The 21,881-nt window shown below is 42.5% G+C and overlaps 1 protein-coding gene across 1 annotated transcript in view; it reads right to left on the reverse strand.

Moving 5' to 3' along the window:
* The window catches only part of RYR3 (ryanodine receptor 3), a 420,187-nt gene that overhangs the window by 143,081 nt on the left and 255,225 nt on the right, over positions 1 to 21,881 (reverse strand). Inside the window, exons 41-43 of the mRNA XM_004380716.1 lie at positions 20,429 to 20,558; positions 19,115 to 19,218; positions 12,874 to 13,009 (exon numbers count right to left, since the gene is read on the reverse strand). Of these exons, the coding sequence (XP_004380773.1) occupies positions 12,874 to 13,009; positions 19,115 to 19,218; positions 20,429 to 20,558 (370 nt within the window). The remainder of the gene's footprint in view (positions 1 to 12,873; positions 13,010 to 19,114; positions 19,219 to 20,428; positions 20,559 to 21,881) is intronic.

Below are 21,881 nucleotides of genomic sequence, written 5' to 3' on the forward strand. Positions count from 1 at the left end.
CCCAGTCTGTAGGTTCTCTTTTTACTCTTTTGGTGAAGTCTTTTGATGAGCATAAGTGTTTAATTTTTAGAAGATCCCGGTTATCTACCTTATCTTCTGGAGTTTGTGTGTTGTTGGTTATGGTTTGTATTCTATTAATGCCATGTATTAGGGCCTCAGGGGTTGATCGTACTTTTTCTTCTGTGAACTTTATAGTTTTTGGCTTTATATTTAGGTCTTTGATCCATTCAAAGGCAATACTTTTTTGATGTTGTGTACTGGATAAAGCCTGAAGAAAATTTTCTCTAAAACATCACTAGATTTTCCTTCAAGGGTTTCAAGAGACTTCATCTTGATAGGCTATTGTATTAATTGTTTACTGTTATGCAAAAAAATTATCTAAACACTTAGCAGGTTAAAACAGCAATCATTTAATATCTCACATTTTTGTAGGACAAGAGTTTGGGAGTGACTAAGCGGGGTGATTCCAGCTTGGGATGTCTTAAGAGGTTACAGTCACGTTGTTGGCCAGGGGTGCTTGAAGGCTTGACTAGGGCTGGAGAATGCACTTCCAAGATGGCTCACTTACATGACTTGGCAATTCCTTGCTGGATGTTGGGAGGAGGCCTCAATTTCTCACCACATGAGCCTCTCCATAGGGTTTCTTCATTCTTTTTGTGGCATGGAACTTGGGTTCCCATAGATCAAGTGATCCGAGAGAGCAAGGTAGAACCTGTGATGCCTTTTATAACCTCGTCATGCATAATCACTTCCACCATATTCTATTCAGTGGAAATGATTCATTAAGTCCAGTCCACACTCAAGGTGAAGAGAATTAGACTCCATTTTTTGGAGGGAGAAGCATCAAAGAATTTGTGGACATATTTTAAAACCATCACAGCTATTTAAATCCTGTTTAATGAAAATTTTCATGGATCAACTTAGGCAGAAGTATTGTGAGTAAAGTATTAAAATGAGAACCTTGTTGCTCCAGCTTTGTAGATAAATGCTGTGTGAGTATGCACACTACATTAATTTCACCGGGTCTCATTCGCCCCATTGAGAAACTCCCGCCTCTTCTAGTTTTAGAGTGAGCCTAGTAGTCTAAACCATTCTCTGAGGCTTCTCCATCATGTCAGAGGAAGCAGAGAGGCTGAGCTCGCAGTCATAGTGTTTGAAATTAACTTGTGCGCATCTCTGTCACACAAACTCATATTTGAACATGTCTGAAGTGTCTCACAGCCTTGGAAAGTCAATCTTAGATCACAGCTATATTCCTGTACTAGAGTTTAGCTTGCTGACATTCTCTTTTATTTCTTAGACCTCTGTACTGAGGAAACCCTCATGGTGTAGTGGTTAAGAGTTTGGCTGCTAACCAAAAGGTCAGCATTTCGAATCTACCAGGTGCTCCTTGGAAACCCTATGGGGCAGTTCTACTCTGTCCTATAGAGTCGCTATGAGTCGGAACCAACTCAATGACAATGGGTTTGGTTTTGGGTTTTCTGTACTGAAGGTGAAACTCAAGACTGTAAGCACATGCCACTGTAAGTTTTAGAATTACATAACTTGATTCAGAAATAAATTTTCATTAAACTGAATTTAAATAGCCCATCAGCAGGCATCACTGTTTTATAACGTAGTCCTTCAAAAAGAATCTAAGATGTTTATAAAAAAGTTTTTCTTCAAGTTTCACGTAATGCACAATATCAAAAAAAGACTTAATTTTTATTAAAGTAGAATCTATGTGAAGAAAATTCTCAGGAGATGCTGAAAGGGTAAAATAATTATAATAATGGTATGGGGGAAAGAACCAATATATTCTCAAAGGAGAGAAAGTGAGAAGAGGGGTTGCGTGACATTATGCAGTTTGTAGAACAGCTCTTATAACGTGATGATGCTAAGTCTTAACCCCATGCTGTCCTATTAGTTGAGTCTGGCATTTATACCCAATAAAGAATTTAAGTACAAGAGGGATACATTAAAAAAAAAAAAAAAAACTACCAGGACAATTGACATGGTGAAAAGTGAATCTTCTTGGTCCTAGATATAACTCACAGTCTACTACTTTCAAATGTTATTGGCCCCAATACTTATCAAGGAGCACATACATCACCCCTCCCGGTAGTCATTTTTCAGTTACAAGAATAATGAAGCCAGAACTTTGAAATTTCAAATGTCAGAACTAAGGGGGGAAAAAGCCCCTGTTATTCAAGCTTATTTAAATATTGTACTCTGATTATTTCAACTCCCAGAGTGGAAATGCTTGTGGGTCAGACACAGTTTTTACCAGCAAGCTGAATTCAGCGTAGCTCTTCCCTCCACCATCATTGTCATGGAGTTTGACGGGACATGGAACCACAAGGCACATCAGAAGTTGAAAAATCAGAACATGAGTTCTCTATGCAGTTTTCTATTGAAATTCATTTGCCAGATTAGCCTATTTTATGTAAGTCCTGGTTCTCGGATCTAAGCTAATTAGGTTGGCTCCTACAACTGACTCAGGGAGCTAACCCTTGACTACTAAAACGTAGACATCTGTGGGGTATGCAAATGTCACTGCAAGAGGAAGGAACTGAAGTGCAGCCATTGATGCTAATTAGAGAGGCCCAAAGAGAAGAATTTCCAAAGGCTTTATAAAGTAGAAGATGGTATGGTTAGAAAAGAGAAAACATTCTCTTCCTAATTACCTGTAGCTCAGCAAGCATGACTGCCAACCAAATCCACTGTAGGGAAGCTAAACGTTGACCTTGAAGGCAGCTTTCAAGGTAGAGATTTGAGATAAACTAGTTTTGCCCAAGGGCTTAACAGCACGGATGTTTCCAGTTCTTTTCTTTTGAAGGCTCTCAAAACTGTCTTCAATTTACTACCCTCTTTTCAACATTCCTGAGCAGTTGGATGGAAATGGAAATGATTCTCCCCATTTTACCCTCGGTAAAGCAGTTATTCTCACCAAAGGGACACTAAATTGAGATGCAGTGATTTTATCTTCATCCCACTGCTTTTCTCACTCTCTAGGTTCTAACTACAGTCCCTGTTTTAAAGTTCCTCTGCCTGGACACTCTCTTCCTTCTCATGCCCTTGGTGTAAACTCTTGACCTAGATACAGCCTCCTCGTCCTTTAGGACCAGCTTAAACATGGACACCCCAGAGGGTGTAGTCCCCTCAAACACTTTGTACTTTTCCTTCAAACACTGAAAACAAGTGTAATTCATGAATTTTTTGTTTCCCTCACTATGCTCCTCAGAAGTGAGGATGGCGAGATTTAGTCTCACATACTTTTGATATCTTATCAGGAGGGATCAGTCCCTGGAGAAGGACATCATGCTTGGTAAAGTAGAGTAGGGTCAGCAAAGAAGAGAAAGAACCTCAATGAGATGAACTGACACAGTGGTTGCAAAAACAGGTTCAAACATACCAACAATTGGGAGGATGGTGCAAGACCAGTCAGTGTTTCATTCTGTTGTATGTAGGGACGCTATGAGTTGGAACCGACTCAACAGCACCTAACAACAACAAATGCTATATACTCCATTAGATCAGGGCCCGCACATCTATCTATCCCTGTATGCTCCAGGGTCTTGCTAACATCTACCATAAAATAGGCATTCAAAACATATTTCTTGAATGAATAAACAGATTTCATTGAGACACAAGGTAGAGGTTTAAAATGATTGCTTCTGTCTCCTCGTATGTAAAATCTAGATAATAAACATTATCTCATATGATCATTTGAAGAGTGAAATACACTTAAAGTACAAAGCCCAATTCTAGCACACTGTGAGAGTACAATAAATGTTAGCTACCATTATAATTAGTAGTATTTTTTAGATTATGAACTCCTTTAGAGGAAGGAGTCAGAGTTCTCTTTGTGTAGCACTGGGACAAAAAACAGGTACAATTAATAAATGAATTATAATGCATTTTGATGATGATAAACCATTTCCTAAACTTGAATGGAAAACTAATGGTGACTATTAAAGCATCGCTTTTCCAGACATTGTTTACAAGCGCCTGGGTTGTCCATTTCCTCAGATTCAATTAGTCCTAAAGAAAAGAACGTATCCCCAGTCAAGTCCCATTGCAGTACAGACAGCACTGGGGGTTCAGCAAGAATGAATCTGAAGATACTTACACTTGGTTCACCTAGAGAATGACAAGGCAAGGGTGATGGCCAGAGCCCAACATCTTTTCTTGGTGTAGATGTTTAAATGCGTCAGCTGATTCATTTCTGTCCATGTGTTCATGTTTTTTAGAGTCAGAAAGAATGTAATGCCCTTCAAACCTAAGATGCTAGTTCGTGCTCTTGTCCTAAAGATTTATGGGGCTTAAGGGCCCCATCTCTGTGTTCTCCCGACACGATTCTGTTAAACTATGCCCATTTCTTTCTCCAAGAAGTTATTGAACATTTGACTCCTTCTCCATCCATTGCCAGCCTATCTCTACCAGCTGCTGTCGAGTCTGTTCCAACTCACAGTAACTCCAGAGTAGAACTGTGCTCCATAGGGTTTTCAATGGCTGATTTTTCAGAAGTAGAGCACCAGGGATTTCTTCCAAGATGCCTCGGTGTGGACTTAAAGTGCCAACCTTTCAGTCAGCAGCAGAGCAGGTTAACCTTTTGTATCACCCAGAATTCCTATTGGCACCACCACTTTTGGCAGGCCAACAGTCACACGTGTCACTACACAGCTAGGCGTGGTTGATTATATTGCTTTTAGTATTATTCCAAGTATGTTTCTGATCATTCAACTTGGGTTTTCTTTCTGTTTCCTGCTGTGGGTTGTTAGGAACTTGAGGGCAGAACTTCTAGAGCATATCTCTTGTCACATCTCACAGCCTCTCATAAACGCTTCACATGACAGATGTACAAGTTATGGCTACTGATGATAAATCTGCCTACAGAAGCAGATTAGGCAAAGCTGGGAGAAGTTGTGTTCCTCATGACTAAGTTTGTACTCTGGGGAAGATATCACTGAAACACAAATACCAAGAACTCCAAGAAAGCAGAGAGTAAATTTTGTCTTTCTTCTTGTGGACTGCTAAGAAATCTTTTCCTTCTCCAAATCTACGTTAGGAAGGGACTGATCACAGACATCCAGACACATCTGTGTCTAGCCTGGCTATAGAGATCTCAATTGCCGTATACATAGAAGCTTCTCAACTTCATTTCTCTCAGAGTTAAACATAACCCAAGCCTTCCCCGCAAGCTAATAAAATTAAAGAAAAATCATACGCTTTAACAAGTTCTTTTAAATGCACATCTTGTTTAAGAAGATTTAAGACAAACATTACAAAAAGAAATGCTAGTAAAATAATGTTAGAAAGAATTTTCCAATTCTATTATTTTGATACAGCAAAAGATTTTGATTTGGCAAAAGCTTCACTTCTGGAGCCTTAAAAAAGCACTTTTAAAAATACATTAGCTCCAAACAGTAACTGAATAATGCCACAATTTTTGACAAGTTCACTCGTTCATTAGGGAGACAGTGCTGAGAAGGCAATACTACATAATAGTTTGTATAGTTTGACTCTGGAGCCACACTGCTTCAGCTCAAATCCTGGCTTTAGTTCCTACTAGCTGTGTGCCTCTAGGCAAGGTATCTTATCTCTCTAAGCCTCAGGGTCTTCATCTCTAAAATGAGGATGATAACAGTACCTACACTTCATTGGACTGTTGTAGAATTTAAGTAAGTTAATACATATATAAGTATTTCAAAAGTGGTGACAGTGGACTGTAGGTGGTGGTGACTGATGGTGGGGATGGTGATGGTGTTAAATGATTAATATTTGCTGTTATCATCACTGGGGCCCTGGTGGCACAGCGGTTAAGAGCTTGGCTGCTAACCAAAAGGTCAGCAGTTCGAATCTACCAGCTGCCCCTTGGAAACCCTACGGGGCAGTTCTACTCTGTCCTATAGAGTCACTATGAGTTGGAATCGACTCAATAGCAATGGATTTGGGGTGTTTTTTTTTTTTTTGGTTATCATTACCATCACTCTCACCACCTATCACCCACTATCACCACTCCCAACATCACTCACCACCATCCACCACAATCACTCCCACAACTGCTAATCATTATATCCCACTATCTCCATCATTGCAATCCTCCATCCACTATCACCAACCCTACCATTACTTACCATCACTCACCATAAACGCTGTCATCTGCCACCATCACCTCTCCCCACCATCACCATCCCCACCCATCACTCACCACCACCACCTAAACCCACTATCACCATGTTCACTATCACTAACCACTAGCCATGTCGATCATTCCCACAACCTGCTATGACCATCCACCACCCAGTCACCATGTCCCATCATTATCATCATCAGCCCACCTACTATCACCAACCCCACTATTACTCACCACAAACACCCTCATCATCTACCACCACCACCTACCATCACCATCTACTGCCCACTACCCGCCATCAATTACCATCATCCAACATTACCCATCATTCCCCACCATAAACACCCCCATCATACACCATGACCACCCACATCAACTTCATCTTTCACTGCTGAGAATAGGATCTGGATTTAAGAGTAATTTCAAACCACAAAAATGGCCAGAAGTCCTCTTTTTAACCACCTCTTAGACATTAAGACTTATAAAGTGTTTGAGACCCCAAGAAAGAAATACAGTCTTCCCATTTCAAACGCCCTAGCACCCTTGTAAGGATCAACAACAACTAGTACTAACATCAACTGTCAGCCTACTATGTTTCTGGAATTGCGCTAAACTAAGTTTTCCATGGATTTTTCATTTAAGCCTCACCAACAACTCTGTGAGGGACATACTATTATTATCTCTATATTAAAAAAAAAAACAAAAAAAAACTGAGGCAGGTAAAGTTTTAGTAACTTGCCCAAGTTCACACAACTAGTAAATGATAGAACAGGATTTGAACCCAAGATATTCCAGTCTACAGTCCTTTCTTCTTTTATGTCACTTTGTGATTGAACCACTCTTCCTCCTCCTATAGGTATTAAAAAAGGTTCTTTTTCTTTCTCATACTCTCCATATCTCTCTTGTTTTACTTTCCTTTGTGACAATCTACTCCCATTATTTCAGCCACAGATGATCTGTAAATCTATTCTGTCCCAATCTGTTGACTGATTGATCTCCATCCTATAACCCCAATTAGGGGCAACTCTATTTGGGTGTTGCACATGGCAAACTCAACATGATCTGAACCAAACCAAGCTTATTATCTTCTATCCCAAATCATCTTCTTCTTCTGACATCCTTATTTGTTTTTTCCCTACCCTCAAATCTCTAAGCTTCAATGTGACCTTTGCTCCTTTTCTCTCAACATACCCATGCTCAGCCACCATCACCATCATCCACTCCTGTATATTCTGTCTCTAATTTCTTTAAAATACCATCTCCTCCACCACCATTATAATTCAGAAACTCATTACTCCAGCCTTGGCATGGCACCAGCCCTCTAGGTACCAGCTTCTCTCGCTGGTGTCATCATGGTACCCATCTCCATGCTTACCATTATGGTACCTGTCATGTCATTCTTCTGTTAAAAAGGTTTCCCAGTTGTCTGCACACTGAATCAAAACTAAACTTTTCATCTTGGTATTTAGGTTCCTCCCCGTGATAACCCCCTACCTACCCTTTAAGCCTCATCTCTTACCACTTCCATCCACGTAACCACCCTCTGTTTCCTGAACACAGCATGCTTTATCCTTCAGGTTACTGCTCATGCTGCTTTAAACTGGAATACCTTTCCTGGGCCTCTGTATCTGGAAATTTGACCCTTCAAAGACCATCTCTAATGTCGCCAACTTCATGAGGCCTTTTCTGATCTTCTCATCAGGATATGAGCTTCCTCTCTTGAAGCCCACCAACAATCTCTTATTGTCTTACTCCAATTATTTTTATTATTGTGATCTCTGCACATCTTTACCCTCCTTATTCCCCACGTGTCTGTCAATTTGTTGTACTGTGGTGGCTTGTCTGTTTCTGGGATGCTGGAAGCTAAGCCACCAGTATCTCAAATACCACAGGGTCACCCATGGTGGACAGGTTTCAGTAGAGCTTTCAGACTAAGACAAACTAGGAAGAAGAACCTGGTAGTTTACTTCTGAAAAAGCTGGTCAGTGAAAACCTTATGAATAGCAGCGGAACATTGTCTGATACAATGCTGGAAGATAAGCCCCTCAGGTTGGAAGGCACTCAAAACACGACTGGGGAAGAGCGTCCTCCTCAAAGTACAGTTGGCTTTAATGACACGGATGGAGTTAAGCTTTTGGCACCTTCATTTGCTGATGTGGCACGACTCAAAATGAGAAGAAACGCTGCAAACATCCATTAATCATCGGAACGTTGGAATGTGCGAAGTATGAATCTAGGAAAATGAGATGCCGTAACAAAAAGAAATGGAACACATACAGATCAGTATCATAGGCATCAGTGAGCTGAAATGGACTGGTGCTGGCCATTCTGAATTGGACAATCATATGGTCTACTATGCCAGGTGCTGCTATAACAGAAATATCACAAGCGGATGGCTTTAACAAAGAGAAATTTATTTTCTCACAGTCTAGTAGTCTAAATTCAGGACAGCAGCTCCAGAGGAAGGCTTTCTCTCTCTGTCAGCTCTGGAGGAAGGTCTTTCTCATCCATCTTCCCCTGGACTAGGAGCTTCTCCGCACAGGAATCCTGGTAGTGTGAAATCCCCACTCTCTGCTTGTTTCTCTTTCCTTTTATCTCTTGTAAGATAACAGGTGGTGCAGGTCAACTCCAGGGAAACTTCCTTTACATCGGGTCAGGAATGTGACCTTAGTAAGGGTGTTACAATCCCACCCTAATCCTCTTTAACATAAAAGTACAATCACAAAATGGAGGACAACCACACAATACTGTGAATCATGGCCTAACCAAATTGACGCACACTTTTGGGAGACACAATTCAATCTATGACATTCCACCCTTTAGCCCCCCAAAATCCATGTCCTTGCTACATATAAAACACATTCACCCCATCATATCATAGCAAAAGTCTTAAATCAACTCCAAGTCCAAAATCCAAAACTTTCTCTTCATCTGTGAAATCTAGAATACAATTATCTGCTTCCAAAGAACAATGGCAGAACAGGCACAAGCTAGACATTTCCACTACAAATAGGAGAAACTGGAGGGAAAGAAGGGATAGCAGGCACCAAGCAAGTCAGCAGAACATACTACATTAGCCCTCAAGGCTTCAAAAATAATCTTCTGTTCTCTGAGACAATTTACACAATAGCCCTGCCCTCAGACTCTAGGTATTGGCCACACTCTCTGGATTCTGAGTGGAGGCTCCTTGGCTCTGGGCTTCAGCTCTGTCTTCCAGGCCCACTGGGAGGGCAACTCTGCTCCCTCTGCTTTAGGCAAGAAAAAGAAATAGAGGGCATCCAAATTGGTAAGAAAGAAGTAAAACTGTCCTTATTTGCACATAATATGGTACTATACATAGAAAACTCAAAAGACTCCAAGAGAAAACTATTGGAGCTAATAGAAAATTCAGTAGAGGAGCAGGATACAAGATAAACATACAAAAATCAGTTGCATTCCTATACACCAATAAAGAGAATGACAAAAAGGAAATCAGGAAAACAATACCATTTATTATAGCCCTCCCCACCACCCCAAAAATAAAATACTTAGGAATAAATCCAACCAGGTATGTAAAAGACCTATACAAAGAATACTACAAAATACTACTGCAAGAAACCAACAGAGACCTACATAAATGGAAAAACACACCATGCTTATGGATAGAAAGACTCAACATTGTGCAAATGTCAATTCTACCCAAAGTGATCTACAGATATAACGTAATCTGGATCCCAATACCAATAGTATTTGTTAATGAGATGGAAAAACTAATCACCAACTTTATACAGAAAGGAAAGAGGCCCCAGATAAGCAAATCATTATTGAAAAAAAAAAAAGTAGGAGGTCTCACACTACCTTAACTCAGAACCTACCATACAGCCAAGGCAGTCTAAACAGCCTGGGACTGACACAATGACACACACACAGACCAATGGAACAGAATTGAGAACACAGACACAGATCCATCTACCTACGGCCCAATGATGTTTGACAAAGGCCTAAAGTCCATTAAATGGGGGAAAAGACAGTCTCTTTAACAAATGGTCCTTGCAAAACTGGATGTTCATCTGTAAAAAAATGAAACAGGACCCATACCTTACACCATGCACAAAAACTAATGCAAAATGGATCAAAGACCTAAATATAAAACCTAAAACGACAAATATCATGGAAGAAAAAATAGGTACAACACCAGGGGCCCTACTACGTGGCATAAATTCAATATAAACCATAACTAACAATGCACAAACACCAGAAGACAAGCTAGACAACTGGGAGCTCCTAAAAATTAAACACTTATGCCCATGAAAAGACTTCACCAAAGGACTAAAAAGACAACTTATGATTGGGGAAAATTTTTTTAGCTACAACACATTCGACAAGGGTCTAATCTCTAAAATCTATAGGATACTTCAACATCTCAATAACAAAATGACAAATAATCTAATTAAAGAATGGGTAAAGGATATGAACAGACACTTCACCAAAGAAGACATTCAGGCGGCTAACAGACACATGAGGAAATGTTTGCAATCATTAGCCATTAGAGAAATGCAAATCAAAACTACAATGAGATACCATCTCACCTCAACATTACTGGCACTAATAAAAAAAAACAAACAGAAAATAACAAATGTTGGAGAGGTTGCGGGGGTACTGAAACTCTTAGGCATTTCTCGTGGGAATGTAAAATGGTACAACCACTATGGACAATGATATGGTGCTTCCTTAAAAAGCTAGAAATAGAAATACCATACAATACAGCAATCTCACTCCTAGGAATATATCCTAGAGAAATGAGATTCGTCACACAATAGACAAATGCACACTTATGTTCACTGCGGCAGTATTCACAATAGCTAAAAGATGGCAACAACCTAAGTGTCCATCAACAGATGAATGGATAAACCAATTATGGTATATACACACAATGGAATACTATACAACAATAAAGAACAATGATGAATCTGTGAAATCTCTCACAACATGGAGAAATCTGGAGGGCACTATGCTAAGAGAAATAAGTCAATCACAAAAGGACAAATATTGTAAGACACTATTATTATAAAAACCCAAGAAAAGTTTTACACACAGAAAAGAAACAATATTTGATGATTACAAGGGAGGGGAAGGGAGGGGTAGAGAGAGGAAATCACTAACTACATAGTAAACAAGTGTTAACTTTGGTGAAGGAAAGACAACACACAACATAGGGGAAGTTGGCACAAATTGACCAAGGGAAAGTCACAGGAAGCTTCCTAGACACATCCAAACACCTTGAGAAACTGAGTCACTGGGGCTGAGGGCTGGGGACCATAGTCTTGAGGGATATCTAGGTCAACTGGCATAATATAGTTTATAAAGAAAATAGTCTACATCTGACTTTGGTGAGTAGTGTCTGGGGTCTTAAGAGCTTGCCAATGGCCATCTAAGATATATTTATTTGGGTCCATCCCATTCGTAGCAAAGGAGAATGGAAAAAACAAAAACAAAACAAACCAAAGTCACAAGGAAAATACTAGGACTAATACCAAAGGACTAATGGACCATATGAACCACGGCCTCCAGAAGCCTAAGCCCAGAAGAACTAGATGGTGTCTGGCTGCCACCACTGACTGCTCTGACAGGGATCCCAATAGAGGGTCCTGGACAGAGAGGGAGAAAAATGTAGAGCAAAATTCAAATTCACAAAAAAAGACCAGACTCACTGGTCTGACAGTGACTGAAGGAACCCCCAAGACTATGGCCCCTGGACACCCTGCTAACTCAGAACTGAAGCCACTCCAGAAGTCCACCTTTCAGCCAAAGACTAGACAGGCCTATAAAACAAACAATAACTCACATGAAGAATGTGCTTCTTAGTTCAATCAAGTATATGAGACCAAATGGGCAACACCTGCCCAAAAGCAAGGAGAAGGAGGCAGGAAGGGACAGGATAACTGGAAGAATGGACACAGTGAACCTGGGGTGTAAATGGAAAGGGGGAGACTTCTGACACATTGTGAGGATTGCAACCAATGTCACAAAAACCATTTGTGTATACATTTTTGAATGAGAAACTAATTTGCGCTGTAAACTTTCACCTAAAGCACATGAAAAAAAAAAAAACAAACCTATAATGTAAACACAAATGAATTCATATTATAACAAAATCTTGGGGGACTGGATATATTTTCAAGGAGACAGTCCACTTACTTTACACAAGAATCAGCACATTATACTGGTGCAACTGAAGAATTCTGAAAGACTTGGCATTCACTGTAAATGGGTGGTGAATTATATTAAGAATAATATTTATGATTTCTATAGCAATTTTTTTCTTATTGAGAGTTTTGTTAATCTTTACAGCTATTCAATTATTCTTGATTTTATTCATTCAGTCATGTACTCATCTATCCAGCCAGCCAGCTAGCCAGCCAGTCATCCAGCCATCCAATAATCTAAGATCTGGAGGCATATCTGCATTTAGCTCTGTGATGTAGATGATATGAAGATATTAAAAGCCCTTCTTACTGACAGTAGAGATACAGAGGTGACAAGCCCATGCCTTTACAGGGAATTTCCTGCTGGATCTGTGACTAGACCTCGGTGTTCTGCCAATTGGACTCTACTCTTGATCCTCATCTGTCCTGATTATCCTGATTGTCCCTACGGGCACATTTAGAATCTATGATATTTATGGACAGGAATCAATGGAAGAATCCATTTTTCCTTGTATGTACCCATGACTGGGCTATCCTGGGTCTGAAAGGCATAGAAAACTTGGGACTCACTGTTCACAAAGACGGCAAACCTCAGGAAGGACAGGTAGCGCTCTCCTTCAATGGGGTTCCAACCGACGTCAGGGTACCCTTTGGCCAGAAGCATGGGGCAGCTCTGTAGGCCACAGCCTGCCAAGTAGGTCACCACCTGCCAAGAACAATATGAAATTAAGTCCTCACTTTTTAAAAGAGAGAGTTGTGAGACATGCAAAACTCTGGGAACTGTAGGGCTTTAATTTTCCCTAGAAGTCAGAGAGAGGCCAAGACTTTTAAAGTAAATCATTCAGTATACGTGTAACCAGAACCTCCAATCCATTTTTGTTTCCAAGTAATCATCAAGACTGATGATCATTGTTATGTAGGAATACAGCATGTACAATCAGTTCCCAGGTTCTTTTGCTTCTGCTAAGAAAGAGCTGCCATTTAAAAATAGTTGTGACTTTCTGGAGCCATGGAGGGTGGATGAACCCCTGAAACTACTGCCCTGAGATAATCTTTAAACTTTAAACCAAAAATAACCCCTAAAGTCTTCTTAAAACTGAACAATAGCTTAGCTTGACTAGTGAGAAAGGTCTGCCTTAAGCATTATGCTCTTTTAAGAACTACTTATATGGGATCAAATCGACAACAATTTGAAAGATTAGATAGGAACCTTAGGGGGCAGTGAGTTTATGTTAATGAAGGAGAACAAAACTCAGAAAAGAAGGGTGAGAATGGTTACTCAACTCAAAGAATGTGATCAGTGTCACTAAATGGTACACGTAGAAACTGTTGGATCGGTGTTAAGTGTTGCTGTGTATATTCTCAGTGACAAATTCTCAATAACAAAATTAATAAAATTCGGAAAAAAAAAATAGTCCTAAGCAGCAACTAGAGCGTGTTTTAGGACGTAACAGTGGAGAGAGCGGACACATTGCGGGATCCAGCCTGGCCATATTCATCTGGCCACGATGTTGCGAAACCAACACATTCAGTCACTGGCTGATGCTGAGTTGGCTCTTGGTAACCAGGGTTCCCTATTCAAGTTCTGCCTCTGTAACCGCTATCCAAAGTCAAAAGCCAGATGATAAGACTGGGGTGGCCAGTGAAGCCACAGCCAGCTAAAGACTAGGACTATTCGTGTTGTCTTTGTTTATGGATTACTAGACGTTTATCAAAAGATCCCAGCTCTGGGACCTTGCAGAGAATTTTAGGTTCTGCCTACTTTCAAGCAGGTGTCAGACAAAAAGCCTGGCAAACAGACCTTTGCTTAAAATGAGGCAGTTATTCTAATTCAGCCTTTGCTATTTTCCGTGTGTAGGGAGAAGAGAAGAATCCACTATACTGCAAAATCCTCATTGTCAGGGATGTTTTGTTTGTTTTTAATCCCTAGAGCCTGGCACATACTAGGTGCTCATTAAACCTTAGACAAACACATATTTGCTGGTGTCAAATATTCTAAGTCATTTTGCAAGAACAACAAATCTAAGGTAAAACTCAGTAAGAAGCTACGGTCACTTTCCCCCTCTTAAACCAGGAAGAATACTACTCTGCTTGGACCTTAGATTTGATTTTGCCTTTAAAACGTCAGAGTTTTCAGGGTTACAGGTGCAGGATATTTCACTCGCCACTAAACCACTCCCTGTGTGTGTGTTGGGGAGGTGGGGAGGTGTTCAATCTTCACTGACCTAATTTCTGCTGGGATCAATATAAGGGAGGAACTACAGGTTCTTTGCTGGGCAATTTCCCCAGCACTGGTCTGAATAATCTGTGGCATTGTGCTGAGCCACTTGACCCACTTGAAAAGGGGGCTGCAAACTCATCATCCCTATGTCCCATCGGTTTCCATCTCTCCAACCTGGTTTGCTAGTTTCCACTCATCACACCCTACATTTTATAAGAGGGGCTCGGTCTCTTAGTCAAGTAATATCATTTCAAAGGATGAACTGAGGCTGAGAAGAAGGTACTGATTCCAAAACCTTGGGACAGGGCCTTGTAGGAGAACCATCAGCTGCTATTTTTATATCGGCACTGCTCATCATCTATCGGCCAACAACACTGCGTGGTGGAAATGGTTCCGTGCTAACCAAAAGGCTGGCGGGTGGAATCCATCCAGAGGCATGTCAGGAGAAAGACTTGGTGGTCTGCTTCTGAAAGATCAGTCACTGAAAACCCTATGGGGTATAGTTCTACTCTGAAACACGTGGGGTTGAATGAGTCGGGATTGACTCAACGGCAACTGGCTGCTTTTTTGGGGGGCGGGGGGGACGGGTAAATGCATAAACAAGAGAGTTTGACCAAAGTCAAAGCAGAGACCATGACCATACATGACATCTGCAGAACAGCTATTACACACTGTACTCATGGGTGAGACTGTGCGTGTGTGTGTGACACAGAGAGATAGAGTGTATTGGGGGTGTGGATATCTCTTCAGTACAGGCCTACGGGCCTAGAGGACCAACCTCTTAGGTTTCCCCCTGTAGGTCACTCAGGCTCCTCCTGCAGCTCGGGGGCCTATTAAAGTGATTCCCAAATTCTGTTTGACTGGGACGCCTCCTAAAGTAAGTTTAAAAGCAGGGCCACTCCATTATGCTATCAGGTTGTTTGATAAATATCATACTTGACAAGCTCAGTAAATAGCTTCTTTTCCTGACTTCTGCTTTTGACTTAATGGCTTATTAGGAACCCAATGAGATTCAACAAGATTATTTATTGGGTTTGACAGAATAATAGAAGTGTTTCAACTTATGTTTTTTGTCCCCCCTCACTCCCCCAAAAAACCCACACACTATTATTTTTTAAAATACATTTTTGATGTTGAAAAAGACCCTAAGGAGCAAAATAAGGTGACTGGCTAGAAGATAAAACCTCTCTCTCACCCCACTACTACCACATAAGCTCTTCCCACTAGAAAAAGGCTCCATAAGCAAAAAAAAAAAAACAAACAAAAAAACAAACAAAAAACCCGTTGCTGTTGAGTCAATTCCGACTCATAGTGACCCTACAGGACAGAGTAGAACTGCCTTATAGGGTTTCCAAGAAGTGCCTGGTAGATTCGAACTGCTGACCTTTTGGTTAGCAGCCGTAACACTTAACCACTATGCCACCAGGGTTTCCAAAGGTTCCACAGAGGCAGGTGTTTTGTCTGTCTGGCTCATGGTAGCCCCTCAGTAGTTCTTTGCTGAATGAATCTGAAGTAGAATTTACTAACTCAAAAACTTCATTGGTGGCTAATTATTATCTCATACTAATAGACCAGAGATGGTTCTGCAGCTTGGCCAATGATGCCCTGCCAAGGCCTGAAATAACCAAAATCGTTTTGAGTAAGATGACTTTTGTCTATCTGGTTACCTGAGCAGATATCCTTGAACCAAAAGATAGATGATACTTCCTCCTTCTCTCCTCTCTTTCCTCAACCTGTCTTCTTTGAGCTTCCCCACATTCACTATTTGGGGGCAGGGGGGCGATATATAACTATTTTTCCCCTCAGCTCCTTGGACACCACATCCCTGGGATTCCCTTGTGTCTCTCTGGCTGTTCCTCCTAGTCTCTTCAGTGGGCACTTCTTATTCTGGGCTCTCTTTAAGTGCTGGTGGTCTTCTTGCTCTAGGTGGCCCTGGAGTGAGGTCACCCACCCCTCTAGCTTCAATCACCCTTCACTGCTCTATCTCCAGCTCAGAAGACTCTCTTGTGCTTCAGAACGACTTGTCAACTCCCTACTTGACATAACTATTTGGGAGCCTCAGGGTAGCTCAAACTCAATACTACCCAAAGCAAACTCATCACCTGCTTCCTCAAACCTGCCCCACCTCCTCTAGTCCTCAGAGGGAGAAGTGTCACCAGCACCCATCCAGGTATCCAAGTCAGAGAGACCTGGGAGCCACTCCCTGACTCGTGCCTCCCCCTACCCTGCCCCTATATCCAATTTATAGATGCTATTCAATGCTGGTTCAGTGGTACCTTCTCACCTTCCATGCAGGAGACCCAGGTCTGACTTCCAGCTAATGCACCTCATGCTCAGCCACCAACCATCTGTCGGTGGAGGCTTGCATGTTGTAATGATGCTGAACAGGTTTCAGTGGAGTTTCCAGACTAAGATGGACTAGGAAAAAAGGCCTGGCAATCTACTTCTGAAAATCAGCCAATAATAAAAACCCCATGGATCGCGACAGTCCAATCCATAGCTGATCATGGTGATGGGCAAATGACCCAGCAGCGTTTAGTTCCATCGCGCGTAAGTTGGGGGCCAACTTGACGGCAGCTAATAACAACATCATCCTCCCTCTTACTTTGTTGTGATGTCAGGTTGATCCTGACTCAGAGATACTACAGAACAGAGCACAACGGCCCCCTAGGGTTTCCAAGGCTGTAATCTTAACAGAAACAGATTGCCACATCTTTCTCCCACAGAGTGGCTGGTGGGTTCAAACTCTCGACCTTTTGGTTAGCAGTCAAGGGCTTAACCACTGTGCCACCAGGGCTCCTTTCTTCCTCTTAAGAGGTATCTTGAATTCAAACACTTCTTGTGTCCACTGCTTCGATATGAACGGAAACCATCACCATTTTGTACCTGGATTGCTGCAGAAACTTCTTAACTCTTCTCCCTGCTTCCAATCTTGTTCCTGTTTCAATCATTCTTTTTTTTCTTCCTCGATTTTATGTATTTTGTTGTGGTTATTGAGAATACACACAGCAAAACTTACAGCAATTCGACACCTTCTACATGTACCAGTTAGTGACATTAATTACACTCTTCAAGCTGTGCAACCATTCTCACCCTCCTTTTCTGAGTTTTTCCTCCCCCATTAACAAATACTCCCTGCCCCTTAAGGTTCCTATCTAATCTTTCGAGTTGCTGTTGTCAGTCTGATCCCATAGACATAGTTCTTAAAAGAGCACAATGCTCAAGGCAGACCTTTTTTACTAGTTAAGCTAAACTATTGTTTGATTTTAAGAAGACCATGGGGGATATTTCCTTCTTAACGAAACCAGGATATGTTTTCTAAACTACAAATCATATTGTGTCGCTGCCCTGCTCCATGCCCTTCAGTGGTCTCCAGCGGAGGTGGGGGGAGGGGGGGCAATAGTCAAAAGGCTTGTTCTGAGGGTCACTTGAGTTAATCCACGGGTAGCATTCAGCACAGGGCTTGGCGCTCAGCACTCTGTAGGAGCATCAACTTCTATCACTAGCAGTAAACAAGTACGAAGTCCACTTCCTTACTGTCTCTGCCTAGCATCTCACCACTCCTGCCAAACACCCTGAACTCCATCATACTCAACTTTCCCATCCCCAAGCGACCACGCCCCCTCTCTGAGCCTCTGACATGCCTGGCACACTCTTCCCCGACAATGTGGCTGACTGGCTTCTACTCATCCCTCAGGTCATCACTTCTGAGAGGCCCCTCCCGAGTCTCCTTGTTGGAGTCAGGTGCTTCCCAAACCCTCTACACAGAGGTCACACTTGTACCTTTCCACCCCCTCGCTAGAAGGGATGTACAGTGAGTACAGGGACCATGTCCCTCTCATGTGGTGATCTCGTCTAGCACACAGTAGGCACAGAGTAGTCATTAAATGAACAGATACGATTCGGTAACTGTGAAAAACAACGATACTAAGTGATGGTCTCCAATCGCTGCCTGTATAGCCCAGGAGCTGAGAGAAGAATAAGGGAGTGAGGAAGTCCAGGTTGTAGGCTGGGTATCCCAGAGCCAGGAAGCTTTGTTCTCCACACTCAAAGTACATTGTTAATCTCGTCGGCCATCCAGTCCAGGAAACAGTCCCAACATACAACCGGGAAAAGATGTAGGTGAGTCAGCCCCAAATCACCACTACCATCTGGAAACAAATTCACAGTCCCAATACGGGGCAGCTCAGCTTTGTCTTACTTGTGCGTGGATAGGGCGTGTGTGGGCATTCTCTACTTTTATACTGATAATACAATTTTCTGCCATGTCTCTCTCTTTAGCGCACAAGCTTATACATTAGATGATACAGAACTTTATTAGGAACCACTGTGTCTGGTAGTGCTCCGTGTAGACCAATGAGGCTGGGCTTCCCCACAGAGAGCACTCAAATGTCCACACTCATGTCTGTGAAGGTGGCCGTCGCTGCCCACAGGAGGACTTTGGTCACGATTACTGTGCTGCTGCCGGTCACACCCTTCCGTATGCTCACTGTAAGCCCTGATGGAAATCTAGCCTTTAGTCTGCCGTCTCTGCCTTGGGTGTTCCGTGGGTGGAAGAGGCCAGCCCACTGCCCCCCAGGGGCCAGCTACCTTTCCGAGGTCTGGTTCCTCCAAGCTCAGTGCTAACTCGTTGTTGTCCATGACGGAGGATGCTGCCACATCGAGTGGGGTGGATCCCCTCATGGACGGGGAGGCTGGGGAAGAAAGAAGAAAGCGGGAAGGAGCAGGAAGGGGACAGAGGCCACCCCGTGCTGGGCTAGGGTTGCAGTACACGGAATCAGACAGAAGATGGCAGCAAATATACTGAAACCTGGGCCACACGGCTGTTCTGCAGCGGGGCAGCTCGCCCAAGAGAGCCCAAGACCAGCTCTGTTTGCTGTCCTCTGTCCCCACACTGGTTACTGAGTGAAGACATGGATCCAGTGAGGGAATATGGGATCAGCAGTGACTATGCGCTTTCAAGTCCTTTTCTAACATGGGACTTCTTACCGCCCCCTACTCAGTCACCACCATTAGTGACCCCTCTTTACAAGTGTCGAAAATGAGAAACACAGGACATCCACTCGAGGGACTCAGGTACCATTCGACCAGCAAAGCTCAAAGGACCTGACCATTTCTAGGGCCAATACCTAGAGTTCGAAAACAGCTCCAACCCACATGAGATAATACTGGTACATCCGGTCACCAATATTTTCTTAGTTTGTTTGGCTCTTAGGCTAGAATTAAGACACATTTCGGGTGGTGTTTTAGAAAAAGGTTGGTAGCCTGAGCCTGCATTTGATCGAAGAAACAACTGAGATTTCAGATTTCATGGCAGTGTTTGCGTCCTCCACAAATTGCTTTGCTTTCCAGCCCGACAGCGAGTAAGGTACATGCCGCCGTGAGCTGCTTTTCTAGTGGTGGTGATGGATTTATGCTGTTTATCCGTAGTTGCTCTTGGCAAGTTCAAGCTGCAGCTAAGGAGAACACTTGCTGTTGGCTGACGGGACAGGCATGTACCCTGCAGCCAGCAGCCAGCCTGCTAAGAAGGGATTGGACCCATGACCTTGGTCTCATTAGCACTGCTCCCTGGTCAGCTGAGTGGGCTGGGCAGAGTCTGTGTCCCCAGACTATATTTGCAATCCCAGGCAGTATTTCATAAACTATGAGCCACTAGTCCACGAGCGATGAGGTAAATTGTATGAATATGCCAACACAAATCTATCACCATTCCTGACTGGTAGCACCATCTCTACATAGATGAAGAGAATAGAAATGGTATCATCACTTGGTTTTAGATCAGGCAGAGGTCGTTCTGGCATTTAAAAATACTGCTGCATGCATATGACTTCTTTCCCTTTATCTTCTAAGTGCTAGGGGAGTGTGACCTCTGAGCTGGAATGTGGAGGTTATAACATGACATACCTAGGCCAAAACTGCTATTTTCCAGCAGGTAGCTCAGATGCTCAAACATGGCCTTCTGATTTTGCCGGCTAATTCGACAGAAATAGCAAAGGAAGCGGCAACAGCTAGCAACCATCTTGGGAAAAGCAATCTGTAAGGAGAAGTAGGAAGCGTTAAAGAAAGGAATCTATCGTCAGGCCTTTTCCAAAAGTCTGATCTCAAAGAGTCTTAGGTAGGTGTGGTCGCACAAGCCATGAACGGTTCAGAAAATGAGTTTTTTCCTTACCTCCAGTTGATTCCAAGACTCCTTCACAGGAGGGACAGAGAGTGGACATCTAAGAAGAGGCTTCCAGAAATACTGAGAGCTTATTATAGTTCTTGAAATGTCTTTCCTCCAAAGGAAATAAACATCAAACGAGAATCCTGTCTTTCCTCGGAGGTCATGTAAAACAGGGCCCTACATCAGACTATTTCCATCAGGGTGGGAGTGGACGGGACTTGAACAGGAAATTTCAGAAAGAGATGACAGGTGAGCATCGAAAAATAAGGCTCACCATCACATTAAAACCTACGTCCTCTGGGTAAGGGCTGGCTTCTGCAGCTCCGGAAGCCTGCAAGGCCTCACCTCTGATTCTGTGACGTTCTCCGCGACTGCTTTTGTCCTGGATGACTGCTCTCCTAGGGGTGCCTACAGCCCTCCAAATCTGATTTAGACAATTTAGCACTGAGATGCCATCTAATATTACTGTTGATTGTGTTTGGCTTATCTGCCTAACAAAGTAATTAGCATCTCCGGGGGCGGGGGGACATCTTATTTTTGTCCTAAAATGGTCAATAAATGGTGCTCAGGATCCTAGAAACGTCTTGATTTCCCCCATTAGAATCAAGAAGGATGCTCTAGGAATGCCGCTCAGACACCTACAGTCTCTCAGCTTGCTGAGGCATGTAGATGTTTGCTCAGATATCTTCTGGAGAGGTTTTACTTTCTCAAGAGACCAGAAGGAAGCAAGTGAGGAGGAGTGGGAGCTTGGCCTTTGTTCGGCCTTCACACCCCTACTCCCCAGTACTGGTGACGTTACACTGGAAATCATTAATTCCTAGGACCCTGGCACTTGGGAATTTCTAACATTTGAAAACATACAGGCAGTCTCCGAGTTATGAACGTCTGACTCACGGACAACTTGGACTTGCCCTTTAATGTTAGGTAAATTGCCCTCACTTTGAAACGGTTGAACCAACCCCTACTCACAACAAATTCCTCATCACAATCACCCTCATTTGCTGCATGTACAGCTTTTAAATCATTGCCAAGGCTTCACACCTTTCCTTGCACTAAAGGAAGGCTAAATAAGAACCCTATGCACTTGTTCCAACTTACCTAGAAATTCAACTTAAAGACGCAGTTAGGAACGGATCTCCTTCATAACCCTGGGGGCTGCCTGTACTCTGTCTGCTGCCTTCGGAAGCCATCTAA

The sequence above is a fragment of the Trichechus manatus genome, unplaced genomic scaffold, assembly GCF_000243295.1.
Source record: "Trichechus manatus latirostris isolate Lorelei unplaced genomic scaffold, TriManLat1.0 scaffold00076, whole genome shotgun sequence".
NCBI classification, from domain to species: Eukaryota; Metazoa; Chordata; class Mammalia; order Sirenia; family Trichechidae; genus Trichechus; species Trichechus manatus.